The 17,247-nt window shown below is 51.1% G+C and overlaps 1 protein-coding gene across 1 annotated transcript; it reads right to left on the reverse strand.

The window, feature by feature from the left end:
• Window positions 1-1,056: 1,056 nt before the first annotated feature.
• On the reverse strand, window positions 1,057-16,747 carry USF2 (upstream transcription factor 2, c-fos interacting). The gene is made up of 10 exons (XM_066570718.1): window positions 16,667-16,747; window positions 15,048-15,094; window positions 12,655-12,779; window positions 11,432-11,524; window positions 9,041-9,173; window positions 7,801-7,912; window positions 7,037-7,095; window positions 4,519-4,613; window positions 3,421-3,549; window positions 1,057-1,268 (listed from the first exon to the last, which is right to left on the reverse strand). Exons 1-10 carry the CDS (start codon window positions 16,714-16,716, stop codon window positions 1,179-1,181), a joined length of 933 nt encoding a protein of 310 aa, XP_066426815.1. The 5' UTR covers window positions 16,717-16,747; the 3' UTR covers window positions 1,057-1,178.
• Window positions 16,748-17,247: the final 500 nt, after the last annotated feature.

Consider the following 17,247-nt stretch of genomic DNA (forward strand, 5'->3'; position numbering starts at 1 on the left):
ACAACTAAAAATTCCCCAAAATTTGGGTTTCCCCCCCCCTTTTTTAAATTAATTTTTTAAATTTTTGGGGGTGAATTTTTGGCTTTTTTGGGGTTTTTTAAATTATTTTTTCCCCACCTCAAAAATTCCCCAAAATTTGGGATTTTCCCTTTTTTTTCCCCATTTTTAAAAAGAATTTTTAAGTTTTTGGGGGTGAATTTTTGGCTTTTTTGGGGTTTTTATTTTTAATTTTTTTCCCCTCACCAAACATCAAAAAATTCCCCAAATTTGGGGTTTTTCCCCTTTTTTTTATTATTTTTTAAATTTTTTGGGGCTGATTTTTTTGGCTTTTTGGGGTTTTTTAAAATTATTTTTTCCCTCTTTTTTTTCCCTCTCCAAACAACCAAAAATTCTCCAAATTTGGGGTTTTCCCCCTTTTTTCCCCCTTTTAAACTTTTTTTTTTTAATTTTTTGGGGGTGATTTTTTTGCTTTTTTTTTTTGTTTTTTTCCTCCTTCCCAAACAACCAAAAACTCCCAAATTTTGGCCTTTTCTCCTAAATTTTTTCCCCTTTTTTTCCCCTCCCCAAACATCCCAAAATTCCCCAAATTTTGGGGTTTTCTCCTATTTTTTTTTCCTTTCTTTTCTTATCCAAACAACCAAAAATTCCCCAAATTTGGGGTTTTCCACCTTTTTTTCTCTCTTTTTTTTTTTTAATTTTTTTGGGTGATTTTTTGGCTTTTTTGGGGTTTTTTAAATGATTTTTCCCCTCACCGAACATCCCAAAATTCCCCAAATTTTGGGGTTTTCTCCTATTTTTTTTTCCTTTTTTTTTCTTCTCCAAACAACCAAAAATTCCCCAAATTTGGGGGTTTCCACCTTTTTTTCTCTCTTTTTTTTTTTTTTTTAATTTTTTTGGGGTGATTTTTTGGCTTTTTTGGGTTTTTTTAAATGATTTTTCCCCTCACCAAACATCCCAAAATTCCCCAAATTTGGGGTTTTTCCCCCATTTTTTTCCATTTTTCCCCTTCTTCAACCCCCCCCCCCTCCCTCCACAATTAATTAACAAACGAACGACCCAATTAATGAATGAATTAATTACAATCACGGTAATTACAAACGGCGGGGGGGGCTGTGGGCGGGGCTGTGGGCGGGGCCGGGGCTGTGGGCGGGGCCGGGGGGGCGGGGCCGGGGGCGGGGTCACTGCGGGGTCCCCTCGGGGGTCCCGTCCAGGCCCCGCTGCTGCAGCTGCGCCCTGAGCACGGCGTTCTCGCTCTTCAGCTCCTCCACCTGCCCAAAAACACCCAAAATTCACTTTTTTCAGCACATTTCTGCCCTTTTTTAGCACCTTTTTCCCCCTACGATTTTTACCCAAAAATTCCCTTTTTTAGCACCTTTTTTTCCCCACCATTTTCACCCAAAATTCCCTTTTTTAGCACCTTTTTCCCCATTTTTAGCACCTTTTTCCCCCCCGATTTTAACCCAAAATTCCCATTTTTAGCACTTTTTTCCCTCATGATTTTCACCCAAAATCCCCGTTTTTAGCATCTTTTTTCCCCCCACCATTTTATCCCAAAATTCCCATTTTTAGCACTTTTTTCCCATTTTTAGCACCTTTTTTCCCATTTTTAGCACTTTTTTCCCCTCATGATTTTCACCCAAAATTCCCATTTTTAGCACCTTTTCCCCACAATTTCAACCCCAAAATTCCCATTTTTAGCACCTTCTTTAGCACCTTTTTCCCCCACCATTTTCACCCAAAAATTCCCATTTTTAGCACCTTTTTTCCCATTTTTAGCACTTTTTTCCCCCACAATTTTAACCCAGAGTTCCCTTTTTTAGCACCTTTTTTTCTCCACGATTTTCACCCAAAAATTCCCATTTTTAGCACATTTTTCCCTCATGATTTTCACCCAAAATCCCCTTTTTTAGCATCTTTTTTCCCCCCACCATTTTATCCCAAAATTCCCATTTTTAGCACATTTTTCCCCCATGATTTTCACCCAAAATCCACTTTTTTAGCACCTTTTTTCCCATTTTTAGCACCTTTTTTCCCATTTTTAGCACTTTTTTCCCTCATGATTTTCACCCCAAATTCCCCTTTTTAGCACCTTTTCCCCACAATTTCAACCCCAAAATTCCCGTTTTTAGCACCTTCTTTAGCACCTTTTTCCCCCCACCATTTTCACCCAAAAATTCCCATTTTTAGCACCTTTTTTCCCATTTTTAGCACTTTTTTCCCCCACGATTTTAACCCAAAATTCCCATTTTTAGCACCTTTTTTCCCCACAATTTTAACCCAAAAATCCCCCTTTTTAGCCGCTTTTTTCCATTTTTAGCACCTTTTTCCCCATTTTTAGCCCCTTTTTCCCCACCATTTTAACCCAAAATTCCCATTTTTAGCACCTTTTTTCTCTCACCATTTTATCCCAAAATTCCCATTTTTAGCCGCTTTTTTCCCCATGATTTAAACCCAAAAATTCCCTTTTTTAGCACCTTTTTTCCCACTTTTAGCCCCTTTTTCCCCCTACGATTTTAACCCAAAATTACCATTTTTAGCACCTTCTTTCCCCACGATTTTAACCCAAAATTTTCCTTTTTTAGCACCTTGTTCCCATTTTTAGCACCTTGTTTCCCCCCACCATTTCATCCCAAAATTCCCATTTTTAGCACCTTCTTTCCACACAATTTTAACCCAAAAATTCCCATTTTTAGCACCCATTTGCCACCTAAAATTTCCCCCCAAACCCCCCAATTTTCCCCAAATTCCCCCCAATTTTTCCCCAAAATCCAAAAGTTTCACCAGAACCACCCAAAACCCCTAATTTCCCCCAAAACCCCAAAAAATTTTTCCCAAAATCTCTCAATTTTCCCATCAAAATCCTCAAATTCCCTTCAAAATCCCCAAATTTCCCCCAAAATCAAAAATTTTCCCCTCAAAATCCCCCAAATTTCCCCCAAAATTCACACCAAAAAACCCAAATTTCTCCCCAAATCTCCCCATTTTTTCCTCAAAATCCCCTCAAATTCCCCCAAAATTCCCCAAACTCCGCCCAAAATTTCCCAATTTCCCCTCCCAAAATCCCACAAATTTCCACCTAAATTCCCCCCCCCAAAATTCCCCAAATTCCCCCAAAATTTTCCATTTTTCTCCTCAAAATCCCCAAATTTCCCCCCAAAATCCCCTCCCCATTTTTATCAATGAACCCCCGTGGGAACCCCGCGCTCAGCAGGGGCGTGCCCCACACCCATATAAGGACAAAGCCCCGCCCCCGGTGGGCGTGGCCTCCCCGTTCACCCCGCCCCACCGCCATTTCCAGACCGATTTTCGCGGCGATTTTTGGGCTTTTTTTGGGGCCGATTTTCGCGGCGATTTCGGGGTTTTTTGGGGCGATTTCGGGGTTTTTCGGGGCGGGGCCATGTCGCGACAGGCCGGGCGCACCTGCTGTCGCAATAGGTCGTTGTCCATCTGCAGGCGCTCGGCCTCTTTGAAGGTTTCCTGCAGGCGTTGGTTGCTCTGGCGCAGCTCCCGCACGTAATCGCAGGCCTTGGACAGGATCCCGCCCTTGCTCTGCCGGACCCCGGCCCAAATTAAACCCGGACCCCCAAAATTAACCCGGGACCCCCCCGGATCCACCTGGGCCCACCTAAAATCCACGTGGGACAACCCAAAATTGCCCCAAACCCCCCCAAAATTCAGCTGGGATCCCCCAAAATCCAACTGGGATCCCTCAGAATTTACCCTGGGACCCCCAAAATGAGCTGGGGGCTCCCAAAAATTGCCCTGGGACACCCAAAATCTGCCTGGAGCCACTCAAAATCCACCCGGGACCACCCAAAATTAAACTGGGACGACCAAAATTCAGCTGGGACCCCCAAAAATTATCCTGGGACCCCTAAAATTAACTTGGGACCCCCAAAATCCCCTCGAAATCCCCTCAAAAATCTCCCAAATTCTCCTCAAATCCCCCAATTTCCCCCAAAATTCTCCACCCCAAATTTCCCTTCAAAATCCCCCCAAGCCCCCCCTAAATCCCCCATTTTTACCCCCAAAATCCTCCAAATTCACCCCAAAATCCCCAAACTTTCCCCAAAAATCCCCCCCAAATGCCAATTTTGCCAAAATCCTCAAATACCCCCAAAATCCCCAATTTTCCCAAAAAAATCTCCCCATAATCCCCCAAATTTCCCCCCAAAATCCCAAATTTCCCCCTTAAATCGCTCCAATTTTCCCAAAAAAATCCCCTCAAAATCCCCCAAATCTCCCCCAAAAATCCTGAAAATTCCTCCCTAAATTTCCAAAAAAATGTGATTTTACCCAAAAAAAAATCTTCTCAAAATCCCCCAAATGCCCCAAAATTTCCCTCAATTTTCCCCAAATTCCACTCTAAATTTCAAAGCAAAAATTCCCCGATTTTCTCTTCTCGTCTCCCCTCGAAATCCCAAATTTTCCCCCAAATTCCCCTCAAAATCTCCCAGACTTTGCCCCAAATCCCCGATTTTCCCGAAATCCCCGGGATTTGCCCCAATTCCCGCTCACCGCCCCGGATTTGCCGCTGTCGGCGCCGCAGTCGGGGATGATCTTGGAGAGCTGCACGATCCAATTGTTGATCTTGTCCCGGCGCCGCCGCTCCACTGCGGGTTTGGGGCCAAAAAGGGGGAAATCGGGAAAAACGGGGAAAAAATGGGGAGAAAAATAAAAAAAAATGGGTGAAAATCGGGTGAGAAACGGGCGAGAAATGGGGGGAAAATGGGGAAAAACAAACAAAAAAATTGGGTGAAAATCAGGTGAGAAACGGGCGAGAAATGGGGGGAAAATGGGGAAAAAAATAAAAAAAAATTGGGTGAAAATGGGGTGAGAAATGGTTGAGAAATGGGAGAAAAAATGGGGGGAAAATGGGGAAAAAAACCAACAAAAAAATTGGGTGAAAATTGGGTGAGAAACGGCCGAGAAATGGGAGAAAAAATGGGGAAAAAATGGGAAAAATGGGGGAAAACAGCAACAAAAAATTGGGTGAGAAACGGGCGAGAAAAGGGAAAAAAATAGGAAAAAATGGGGAAAAAATGGGGAAAAACAACAACAAAAATTGGGTGAAAATCGGGTGAGAAACGGCCGAGAAATGGGGGAAAAATGGGGAAAAACAAACAAAAAAATTGGGTGAAAATTGGGTGAGAAACGGCCGAGAAATGGGCGAAAATGGGAAAAAAATGGGAAAAAAATGGAAAAAATGGGGAAAAACAACAACAAAAAATTGGGTGAAAATGGGGTGAGAAATGGTTGAGAAATGGGAAAAAAATGGGGAAAAATGGGGAAAAAAACCAACAAAAAAATTGGGTGAAAATTGGGTGAGAAACGGCCGAGAAATGGGAGAAAAAATGGGGAAAAATGGGAAAAATGGGGGAAAACAGCAACAAAAAATTGGGTGAGAAACGGGCGAGAAAAGGGAAAAAAATGGGGAAAAAATGGGGAAAAACAACAACAAAAATTGGGTGAAAATCGGGTGAGAAATGGCCGAGAAATGGGCGAAAATGGGAAAAAAATGGGAAAAAAATGGAAAAAATGGGGAAAAACAACAACAAAAAATTGGGTGAAAATGGGGTGAGAAACGGGCGAGAAATGGGAAAAAAAAGGGAAAAATGGGGAAAAATGGGAAAAAAATAGGGAAAAACAACAAAATTGGGTGAAAATCGGGTGAGAAATGGCCAAGAAATGGGGACAAAAAGGAAAAAATGGGAAAAAAAAGGGAAAAAAAAGGGAAAAAATTGGAAAAATGGGGAAAAACAAGAACAGAAAAATTGGGTGAAAATTGGGTGAGAAACGGCCGAGAAATGGGGGAAAAATGGGGAAAAACAAACAAAAAAATTGGGTGAAAATCGGGCAAAAATGGGAAAAAATTGGGGAAATTTTGGTTCGGGACATTGGGGGGAAAATGGGGGAAAAAGGGGAAAAAACCAAAATAAATTGGGTGAAAATTGGGCAAAAAATGGCCAAGAAATGGGAAAAAAATGGGGGGAAATGGGAAAAAAATCAGGAAAAATAAGGGAAAATGGGGAAAACAAAAAAAAAGGTGAAAATTGGGTGAGAAATGGGGGAAAAATGGGAAAAAATGGGGGGAAATTGGGGAAAATAGAGAAAAATGGGGGAAAAATGGGAAAAACAAATAATGGGGTGGAAATTGGGCAAGAAATGGGGAAAAATGGGGGAAATTAGGAAAAAATGGGGAAAAATGGGGGAAAATGGGGAAAACAAAAAAATTGGGTGGAAATTGAGTGAGAAATGGAGGAAAAATGGGAAGAAAATCAGGTGAGAAATGGCCAAAAAATGGCAGAAATGGGGAAAATTGAGAAAAATGGGAAAAAAGGGGGTGAAAATTGGGGAAAAAATGGGAAAACTGGGGAAAATGGGGAAAAATGGGGAAAACCAAAAAAATGGGGGGAAAATTGGGAAAACCAAAAAAAAAAGGGTGGAAACTGGGCGAGAAATGGGGAAAAAATGGGGAAAATTGAGGCAAATTTGGGCCATTGTGGGAAAAAATGGGAAAAAATGGAGAAAACTCGAAAATTCGGGCAGAAAATGGGGAAAAAACGGCCAAAAAATGGGGAAAAAATGGGGAAAGTTTGGGAGATTTGGGGACATTTGGGGATCTTGGCTCAGCCCAGGTGAGTCTGGAGCCACCCAGGTGTCCCCAGGTGTCCCCAGGTGCCCCCAGGTGTCCCCAGGGGGGGTCTCAGGTGTGTCCCAGGTATCCCCAGGTGTGTCCAGGTGTGTCCCCAGGTATCCCCAGGTGTGTCCCCAGGTGTGTCCCCAGGTATCCCCAGGTGTCCCCAGGTGTCCCCAGCTGTCCCCGGGTGTGTCCCCAGGTGTGTCCCCCAGGTGTGTCCCCAGGTACCCCCAGGTACCCCCAGGTGTCCCCATGTGTCCCCAGGTGTGTCCCCAGGTGTGTCCCCAGGTGTGCCCAGGTGTCCCCAGGTGTCCCCAGGTGTGTCCCCAGGTGTGTCCCCAGGTGTGTCCCCAGGTGTCCCCAGGTATCCCCAGGTGTCCCCAGGTGTCCCCTCACCCTCGTTGTGCTGCGCTCGCCGTCGCTCGTCCCGCGGCACCCGGGGCCCCTCCAGCTTCCTGCGGGCACAGGTGGGCACAGGTGGGCACAGGTGGGCACAGGTGGGCACAGGGGGGCACAGGGGGGGCACAGGGGGGGCACAGGTGGGCACAGGGGGCACAGGGGGGCACAGGTGGGCACAGGTGGGCACAGGTGGGCACAGGGGGGCACAGGTGGGCACAGGGGGGGCACAGGGGGGCACAGGTGGGCACAGGTGGGCACAGGTGGGCACAGGGGGGCACAGGGGGGGCACAGGGGGGGCACAGGTGGGCACAGGGGGGGCCCTGGATCGGCCCAGCTGTGCCCCAGGTGTGCCCAAACCTCCCCCAGCTGTGCCCAGGTAAAGGGAATCCCACCCCAGGTGTGCCCAGGTGCCCCCAGGTGCCCCCAGGTGTGCCCAGGTGTGCCCAGGTGCGCCCCAATCCCCAATTTTCCCTCCAAAACCCCCAAATTTCCATCGATTTTCCCAATTTTCCCCATTTCTGTGCCCCCAGGTGTGCCCAGGTAACTCCAGCCCCTCCAAAATCCCCATTTTTCACCCAAATTTCCCCCCATGGTTTTTATTCATCCCCTCCCAAATGTGCCCAGGTACCCCCCAGGTGTCCCCAGGTATCCCCAGGTACTCCTCAGGTGCCCCCAGGTGCCCCCAAATCCCCAATTTTCCCCCCAGAACCCCCAAATCCCCGCAGATTCTCCCCGTTTCGGTGCCCCCAGCTGTCACTCACGGCGAGTAGGCGTGGCCGTGGCCGTGGGCGTGGCCGTGGGGGGCGAGGCCTCGCGGGGCCCCTCCCCCTCCCTGCAGCACCTCCGGAGGCGTCATCATCACATAGAACTGGCCTGGGGGAGGGGACAGGTGAGACCGGGGCACCTGGGGACACCTGGGGACACCTGGGCACACCTGGGGACACCTGAGACACACCTGGGACACACCTGGGGGCACCACGGGGCCGAGGAACCCAGCCCAGGTGTGCCCAGGTGTGCCCAGGTGTGCCATTTCCAACCCCAGGTGTCCTCCAGGTGTGCCCAGGTGTGGAGTTTGCCATCCCCAGGTGTGCCCAGGTGTGCCCAGGTGTGCGGTTTGTGCCCCCCAGGTGTGCCCCAGGTGTGCCCTGGTTTGATTTCCTTCCCCCAGGTGTGCCCCAGGTGCCCCCAGCTGTGCCCAGGTGTGACATTTCCAGCCCCAGGTGTGCCCAGGTGTGCCCTTTGCCACTCTCAGCTGTGCCCAGGTCCCCCCCAGGTGCCCCCAGCTGTACCCAGGTGTCCCCAAATTCTCAAATTTTCACCGATTTTCCCCCATTTTGGTGTCCCCAGGTGTGCCCAGGTGTGACATTTCCAACCCCAGGTGCCCCCAGATGTACCCAGATTTGGGCTTTGCCATCCTCAGGTGTGCCCAGGTACCCCCCCCAGGTGTGCCCAGGTGTGATTTCTTTCTCCCAGGTGTGCCCAGGTGCCCCCAGGTGTGCCCAGGTGTGGGGTTTGTGCCCCCCAGGTGCGCCCAAGGGTCCCCAGATGTGCCCAGGTGTGGCCTTTGCCATCCTCAGGTGTGCCCAGGTGTGACATTTCCAACCCCAGCTGTGCCCAGGTGTGCCCAGGTGCATTTTAGGTGCCCCCAGGTGTGCCCAGGTGCCCTCAAACTCTCCAAAATTTCCCCGAATTTTCACTGATTTTCCCCATTTTGGTGGCCCCAGCTGTGCCCAGGTGTGGGGTTTGTGCCCCCCAGGTGTGCCCAGGTGCATTTTATGTGTCCTCAGGTGTGCCCAGCTCCTCCCCAGGTGCCCCCATCTGTCCCCAGGTGCCCCCAAATTCTCCAATTTTCACCGATTTTCCCCCAATTTTCACCGATTTCCCCCATTTTGGTGCCCCCAAATTCTCCAATTTTCACCGATTTTCCCCCAATTTTCCCCGATTTTCCCCCAGTTTTCACCGATTTTCCCCATTTTGGCGCCCCCAGGTGTGCCCAGGTACCTGTGGCCGGTGCCAGGGTGGTCTCTGCCTGCAGCAGGGTCCCCTCCCCCCCCCAGGTGAGTCTCTCGGCCCCGCCCTCGCTGCCCGGGCTGGCCCCGCCCCCGCCGCCGTTGCTGAAGGGGCCCTGGAGCACCTGGGGGGGGAGGGGAGGGGAGGGGAGGGGAGGGGGCTCAGGTGAGCTGGGCGGGGCCAGGGACCCAGAGCCCACCTGAGAAACCCCAAAATCCACCCAGAACCCACCTGGATCCCACCTGAGAAACCCCAAAATCCACCTGGAACCCACCTGAGAAACCCAAACCCACCTGAGATCCCCAAAATCCACCTGGAACCCACCTGGAACCTACCTGAGAACCCCCAAAATCCACCTGAGAACCCACCTGGAACCCACCTGAGAACCCACCTGGAACCCACCTGAGAGACCCAAACCCACCTGAGATCCCACCTGAGATACCCCAAACCCACCTGAGAAACCCCAAAATCCACCCCAGAACCCACCTGGAACCCACCTGAGAACCCCAAAATCCATCCAAGAACCCACCTGAGAAACCCCAAAATCCACCTGGAACCCACCTGGATCCCACCTGAGAAACCCAAACCCACCTGAGATCCCCCAAATCCACCCCAGAACCCACCTGGAACCCACCTGAGAAACCCAAACCCACCTGAGATCCCCAAAATCCACCTGGAACCCACCTGGAACCCACCTGAGATACCCCAAACCCACCTGAGATCCCCAAAATCCACCCCAGAACCCACCTGGAACCCACCTGAGAAACCCAAACCCACCTGAGATCCCCCAAATCCACCCCAGAACCCACCTGGAACCCACCTGAGAAACCCAAACCCACCTGAGATCCCCAAAATCCACCTGGAACCCACCTGGAACCCACCTGAGATACCCCAAACCCACCTGAGATCCCCAAAATCCACCCCAGAACCCACCTGGAACCCACCTGAGAAACCCCAAAATCCACCTGGAACCCACCTGGATCCCACCTGAGAAACCCAAACCCACCTGAGAAACCCCAAAATCCACCCCAGAACCCACCTGAGAAACCCCAAAATCCACCGGGAACCCACCTGAGAAACCCCAAAATCCATTCAAGAACCCACCTGAGATCCCAAACCCACCTGAGATCCCCCAAAATCCACCTGGAACCCACCTGAGAAACCCAAACCCACCTGAGATCCTGAACCCACCTGGAACCCACCTGAAAGACCCAAACCCACTTAAGAACCCACCTGAGAGACCCCAAAATCCACCTGAGAGACCCGAACCCACCTGAGAACCCACCTGAGATACCCCAAAACCCATCTGAGAACCCACCTGAGAAGGCACCTGGAACCCACCTGAGATACCCCAAAATCCACCTGAGATACCCCAAACCCACCTGAGATCCCCCAAAATCCACCTGAGATAGCCCAAACCCACCTGAGATCCCACCTGAGATCCCCCAAAATCCACCTGAGATCTCACCTGAGATCCCCCAAAATCCACCTGAGATCTCACCTGAGAACCCCCCTGAGATCCCACCTGAGATCCCCCAAACCCCACCTGGATCCCCAATCTCCAAAATCCCCAAATCCACCTGGAACCCACCTGAGATCCCCAAAATCCACCTGAGATCCCACCTGAGAAACCCCAAAATCCACCTGAGATCCCCCAAATCCCACCTGGAACCCACCTGAGAAACCCCAAAATCCATCTGAGATCCCACCTAAGAGCCCACCTGGAACTGGCCATACCCACCTGAGATCCCACCTGAAATACCCCAAAATCCACCTGGAACCCACCTGGAACCCACCTGAGAAACCCCAAAATCCACCTGGAACCCACCTGAGAAACCCCAAAATCCACCTGACATCCCCAAATCCCACCTGGAACCCACCTGGATCCCCAATCTCAAACATCCCCAAACCCACCTGGAAGCCCCCAAACCCACCTGAGAACCCACCTGGGACCCACCTGGAACCCACCTGAGATCCCAAAACCCCCCCCAGGTACCCCCCAACCCCCACCTGAGCCCCCCAAACCCCACTTGGATCCCCCCAAACCCCACCTGGACCTGCCCAGGTGTCCCCAGACCCCACCTGAGCCCCACCTGAGCCCCCCAGTTCCGTCCCAGGTGTCCCCAAACCCCACCTGAGCCCCCCCAACCCCACCTGAGCCCCCCCAAACCCCACCTGAGCCCCACCTGGAGCCCCCCCAGACCCATCCCAGGTGTCCCCAGACCCCACCTGAGCCCCCCCAAACCCCCCCAGGTGTCCCCAAACCCCACCTGAGCCCCCCCAGACCCCACCTGAGCCCCACCTGAGCCCCCCAGGTGTCCCCAAACCCCACCTGAGCCCCCCCAGACCCCACCTGAGCCCCCCAGGTGTCCCCGCTCTCACCTGGGCGCTCCCCGCGCTGAAGGTGGGGACGGCGACCGCGGCCTCGGCGCCATCGAGGGCGGCCTCGCTCACCTGGACCACGCGGTACGTCACCTGCGGGGGAGGGGCGGCGTCACCGGGCACCCCAAACACACCTGGGGGCACCTGGGGACACCTGAATACACCTGGGGGCACCTGGGCACCCCTAAATACACCTGGGGACACCTAAATACACCTGGGGGCACCTGGGGACACCCCAAAACTGCACCTGGGGGCACCTGGGGACACCTGGGGACACCTGAATACACCTGGGGGCACCTGGGGCACCCCAAAACTGCACCTGGGCACCCCAAACTGCACCTGGGGACACCCCAAACTGCACCTGGGGGCACCTGGGGGCACCCAAACCACACCTGGGGACACCTGGGGACACCTAAATACACCTGGGGACACCTGGGGCACCCCAAACGGCACCTGGGGGCACCCAAACCACACCTGGGCACCCCAAAATGCACCTGGGGACACCTGGGGCCACCTGGGGCACCCAAAACCACACCTGGGGACACCTGGGGCACCCCAAAACTGCACCTGGGGGCACCTGGGGGCACCCAAACCACACCTGGGCACCCCAAAATGCACCTGGGCACAACTGGGGACACCTGGGCAGCCCCAAACCACACCTGGGCACCCCTAAATACACCTGGGGACATCTGGGTGCCCCTAAATACACCTGGGGACACCTAGGGACACCTAAATACACCTGGGGCACCCCAAAACCACACCTGGGGACACCTGGGGGCACCCCTAAATACACCTGGGGAACCCCAAAACCACACCCGGGCACCCCTAAATGCACCTGGGCAGCCCCAAACCACACCTGGGAACACCTGGGGGCACCTGGGCACCCCCAAACCACACCTGGACACACCTGGGCACCCCCAAACCACACCTGGGCACCCCTGGGGGCACCTGGGCGGGCAGGGAGCCTCACCTGGGCACACCTGGGCACACCTGGAAGGTGCCCAGGGTGGGGCATGGGGAGGGGTCTCTGCCCCCCAGGTGTGCCCAGGTGTGCCCCAGCTGTGCCCCAGATGTGCCCAGGTGTGCCCCAGGTGTCCCCAAATCCCCAAATTTCCACCGATTTTCTCCCAGTTTTCGCCGGGTTTCCCCATTTCCCCCCCTCCAGCTGTGCCCAGGTGTGCCCAGCTGTGCCCAGGTGTGCTCCCCTCCCCCCCCCAGGGTACCTGGCCGCCGTTGGTGTCGCTCCGGAAGTGGCACTGGAGCCCCTGCAGCCCCTGCAGCCCCGGCTCGGGAAACCCCGCGGGGGCGCCGGGCACGGCCACCGAGCCCTCACCTGGAGGGGCCTCACCTGGCGGGGGAAACAGCCCAAAATAGTCCCAAAAACGTCCCCAAAATATCCCCAAAATGTCCTCAAAATATCCCCAAATATCCCCAAAATTATCCCCAAAATATCCTCAAAATATCCTGAAAATATCCCCAAAAATATCCCCAAAATATCCTGAAATTATCCTGAAAATATCCCCAAAAATATCCCCAAAATATCCCCCAAAATATCCCGAAATTATCCCAAAACATCCCCAAAATATCTCCAAAATTATCCCGAAATTATCTTTAAAATATCCTGAAAATATCCCCAAAATATCCTAAAATATTCAAATTATTCCCTCACCTGGAGGGGCCTCACCTGGCGGGGGAAACAGCCCAAAATAGTCCCAAAAACGTCCCAAAAATATCCTGAAATTATCCCCAAAATTATCCCCAAAACATCCCCAAAATATCCCCAAAATATCCTGAAATTATCCTGAAAATATCCCCAAAAATATCCCAAAAATATCCCCAAAATATTCCCAAAACATCCCCAAAACTTCCCCAAAATATCTCCAAAATTATCCCGAAATTATATTTAAAATATCCTGAAAATATCCCAAAATATCCCCAAAATATCCTAAAATATTCAAATTATTCCCTCACCTGGAGGGGCCTCACCTGGAGGGGTAAAATACCCAAAATTACCCCAAAATATCCTGAAAATTATGCCAAAAATACCCTGAAAATTATGCCAAAAATATCCCCAAAATATTCCCAAAAATATCCCGAAATTATCCCCAAAATATTCCCAAAAATATCCCGAAATTATCCCCAAAATATCCCAAAAAAATATCCTCAAAATATCCCCAAAATATCCTAAAATATTCAAATTATTCCCTCACCTGGAGGGACCTCACCTGGGGGGAGAAACAGCCCAAAATAGTCCCAAAAACGTCCCCAAAATATCCCAAAAATGTCCTCAAAATATCCCAAAATATCCCCGAAATATCCCCAAAATATCCCGAAAATATCCCAAAACTATCCCCTAAATATCCCGAAATTATCCCAAAAATATCCTGAAAATATCCCAAAATTATCCCCAAAATATCCCCAAAATATCCCAAAAACATCCCGAAAATATTCCAAATTTATCCCCAAAATATTCCCCAAAATATCCCGAAAATATTCCAAAATTATCCCCAAATTATCCCCAAAATATCCCCAAAATTATCCCCAAAATATCCTGAAATTATTCCCCAAATTCCCCAAAAATATCCCAAAAATATCCCCAAAACGATCCCCAAAATATCCCAAAAATATCCCGAAATTATCCTGAAATTATCCCCAAAATATCCTGAAAATATCCTGAAATTATCCCCAAAATATCCCAAAATTATCCCAAAAATATCCTGAAATTATCCCTGAAATTATCCCCAAAAATCCCCCAAAAACCCCTAAAAATATTCCCAAAAATATCCTCAAAACATCATCCAAAATATCCCCAAAATATCCCAAAATTACCCCAAAAATATCCCAAAAAACCCTAAAAATATTCAAAATATTCCCACACCTGGGGGACGAAATGTCAAAAAATCCAAAAAGCCTCAAAAATTCGGGAATTCCCTCAAAATCCATCCCCAAAATCCCCCAAATCCACCCCAAATTCCCCAAAATTCCAGGAATTTCCCCAGAATTCCCCCCAAAATTCCCCAAAAATTCAAAATTTCTGCAAAAAATCCCCCAAAAATTCAGGAATTCCCCCCCAAAATCTTCCAAAATTCAAAAATCCCCCCAAAATCCCCCCAAAATTCCCCCAAAATTTCAGGAATTTCCCCCAAAATCCCCCCAAAAATCCCCCCAAAAATTCCCACAAAATCCCCCAAATCCCCCAAAATTCACCCCAAATCCCCCCAAAATTCAAAATTTCTGCAAAAAATCCCCCCAAATCCACCCCAAATTCCCCAAAATTTCAGGAATTTCCCCAAAATTCTCCCCAAATCCCCCCAAAAATTCACGAATCCCCCAAAAAATCCCCCAAAAATTCCAAATCCTCCCCCAAAAAATCCCCCCAAAATTCAAATTTTTTCCCCAAAACTCCCCCCAAAATTTCAAATTTTTTCCCCAAAACTCCCCCCAAAATCCCCCAAAAATTCAAATTTTTTCCCAAAATTCCCCAAAAATTCAAATTTTTTCCCCAAAACTCCCCCCGAAATGCCCCAAAATTTGGGGAATTCCCCCCAAAAATTCAAATTTTCCCCGAAATTGCCCAAAATCCCGGGAATTTGCCCCAATCCCGCGCTGCCCTCACCCTCGCGCAGCTCCGCTCCCTCCTCGCTCTCCTGCGCCTTCTCCTGGCTGGGCCGCGGACACAAATTTGGGGACCCCCCCCCAAAATTTTTGGGGTCCCCCCCTCCACTTTGGGACCCTTTTTTTGGGGACCCTTCCCCAATTTTGGGGACCCCTCCCTCCAAATTTTGGGGTCCCCCCCTCCATTTTGGGACCCTTTTTTTGGGACCCTTCCCCACAATTTTTGGGACCCCTCCCTCAATTTTGGGGTCCCTTTTCCCCCCCATTTTGGGACCCCTCCCTCCAAATTTTGGGACCCTTTTTTGGGGAACCCCCCCCCAATGTTGGGACCCCTCCCCCCAATTTTTGGGGTCACTTTTCCCCCTCCCCACCCAAATTTTGGGGTGTCCCCCCCCTCCATTTTGGGGCCCTTTTTTTGGGACCTCTCCCCTCAATTTTTGGGGTCTCATCCCCCCAATTTTGGGACCCTTTTTGGGGACCCCTCCCCCCAATTTTTGGGACCCCTCCCCCCAATTTTGGGGACCCCTCCCTCCAAATTTTGGGGTCCCCCCCTCCATTTTGGGACCTTTTTTTGGGGACCCCTCCCCCAATTTTAGGGTCCCTTTTCCCCCCCATTTTGGGACCCCTCCCCCCAATTTTTGGGGACCCCTCCCTCCAAATTTTGGGACCCTTTTTTGGGGACCCTTCCCCACAATTTTTGGGGTCTCATCCCCCAATTTTGGGGTCCCTTTTCCCCCCATTTTTGGGATCCCTCCCCCCAATTGTTGAGGTCACTTTTCCCCTTTCGTACCCAAATTTTGGGGTGCCCCCCCCTCCACTTTGGGACCCTTTTTTGGGGACCCTTCCCCCCAATTTTTGGGGTCCCTTCCCTGCAAATTTTGGGGTCCCCCCCTCCATTTTGGGACCGTTTTTGGGGACCCCTCCCCCACAATTTTTTGGGACCCCTCCCCCAATTTTGGGGTCCATTTTCCCCCCCATTTTGGGACCCCTCCCCCAATTTTTGGGGTCCCCCCCACACATTTCGGGACCCTTTTTTTGGGGACCCCTCCCCCAATTTTTGGGCTCCCTTTACCCCCCTTCCCCCCCACCAAATTTGGGGTTCCCCTTTCCCCAAATCCCCCCCAAATTTTTTGGGGTCTCTCCTCCCTTGACCCCTCCCCCAATTTTAGGCCCATCCCCCCCCATTTTGGGCTCCCCCTCCCCCACATTTTTGGCTTCCCCTCCCCCAATTTTGGGGCCCCTCTCCCCCCAATTTTGGGCTCCTCCCCCCCCCAATTTTAGGCCCACCCCCCCCCCCCCATTTTGGGCTCCCCCTCCCCCAATTTTTGGCTCCCCCTCCCCCCCAGTTTTCCCTCCCCCTCCCCAAATTTCGAGACCCCTCCCCCCCTAATTTGGGGGTCCCTCTTTCCCCTCCCCCACCTCAAATTTTGGCTCCCCCTCCCCCAATTTTGGGGCCCCTCCCCCATTCCCCCCCCCGATTTTCCCTCCCCCTCCCCCCAGTTTTGGGGCCCCTCCCCCCCAATTTTGGGCTCCCCCTCCCCCCCTATTTTTGGGGTCCCCTCCCCCCCTCCCCCCCCCCCAAATTTGGGGTCCCCTCCCCCCTCCCCCCCTCCCCCTCACCTGGGGGCGGAGCCAGCGGCCGAGTCCAGCCCGGGGTCCAACATGTCCATGGAGGGGGGGGGAGGGGAGGGGAGGGGAGGCTCTGTCGCGATAGGGGCGGGGCTGTCGCGATAGTGGGGGAGGGGCGGCCTCGCTACGATTTACCCGGGGAGGGGGGGGTGGGGGTGGGGGAGGTTTTAAAAATTAAAAATTTAAAAAAATTTAAAAATGAATTAAAAATCTTTAAAAAGCGGAGGGGTGGGGGAGGGGGAAGGGAAAAAAAGGGGGGGGAAGGGAGAAAAAAAAATTTTGGGGGGGGGAGGGGAAGGGAAAGGGGGGGAAGGGAAAGGGGGGGGAGGGGATTTGGGAATTTTTGGGGTTTGTTTTTTTTTTTTTTTTTCCTTTTTTTTGGGTTTTTTTTCCTCTTTTTTTTTTTTTTTGGCGGGTCCGGTCACGGGGCCAAACAGCGGCGTCACGTGCGGCCTCCCCTCCCCCACCCCTTCCCTTCCCCCCTCCCCCGTTTTTTTTTTTTTTTTTCCTCCTCCTCCTCCTCCCCCCCTCCCCCACCCCCTCGCGACTATCGCGACTCGAGCGCTCCCCCC

Source organism: Molothrus aeneus, unplaced genomic scaffold, assembly GCF_037042795.1.
Source record: "Molothrus aeneus isolate 106 unplaced genomic scaffold, BPBGC_Maene_1.0 scaffold_30, whole genome shotgun sequence".
NCBI classification, from domain to species: Eukaryota; Metazoa; Chordata; class Aves; order Passeriformes; family Icteridae; genus Molothrus; species Molothrus aeneus.

What these genes read in the sequence shown, in the direction of transcription:
- USF2 (XM_066570718.1), bottom strand. Translation starts at nt 16,716, where the DNA reads ATGGACATGTTGGACCCCGGGCTGGACTCGGCCGCTGGCTCCGCCCCC. An exon ending in GCCGCTGGCTCCGCCCCCAG is followed by an intron (nt 15,095 to 16,666) that starts GTGAGGGGGAGG and finishes TCCGCGGCCCAG; the next exon opens with CCAGGAGAAGGCGCAGGAGA. An exon ending in CACGGCCACGCCTACTCGCC is followed by an intron (nt 7,096 to 7,800) that starts GTGAGTGACAGC and finishes CTGTGCCCGCAG; the next exon opens with GAAGCTGGAGGGGCCCCGGG.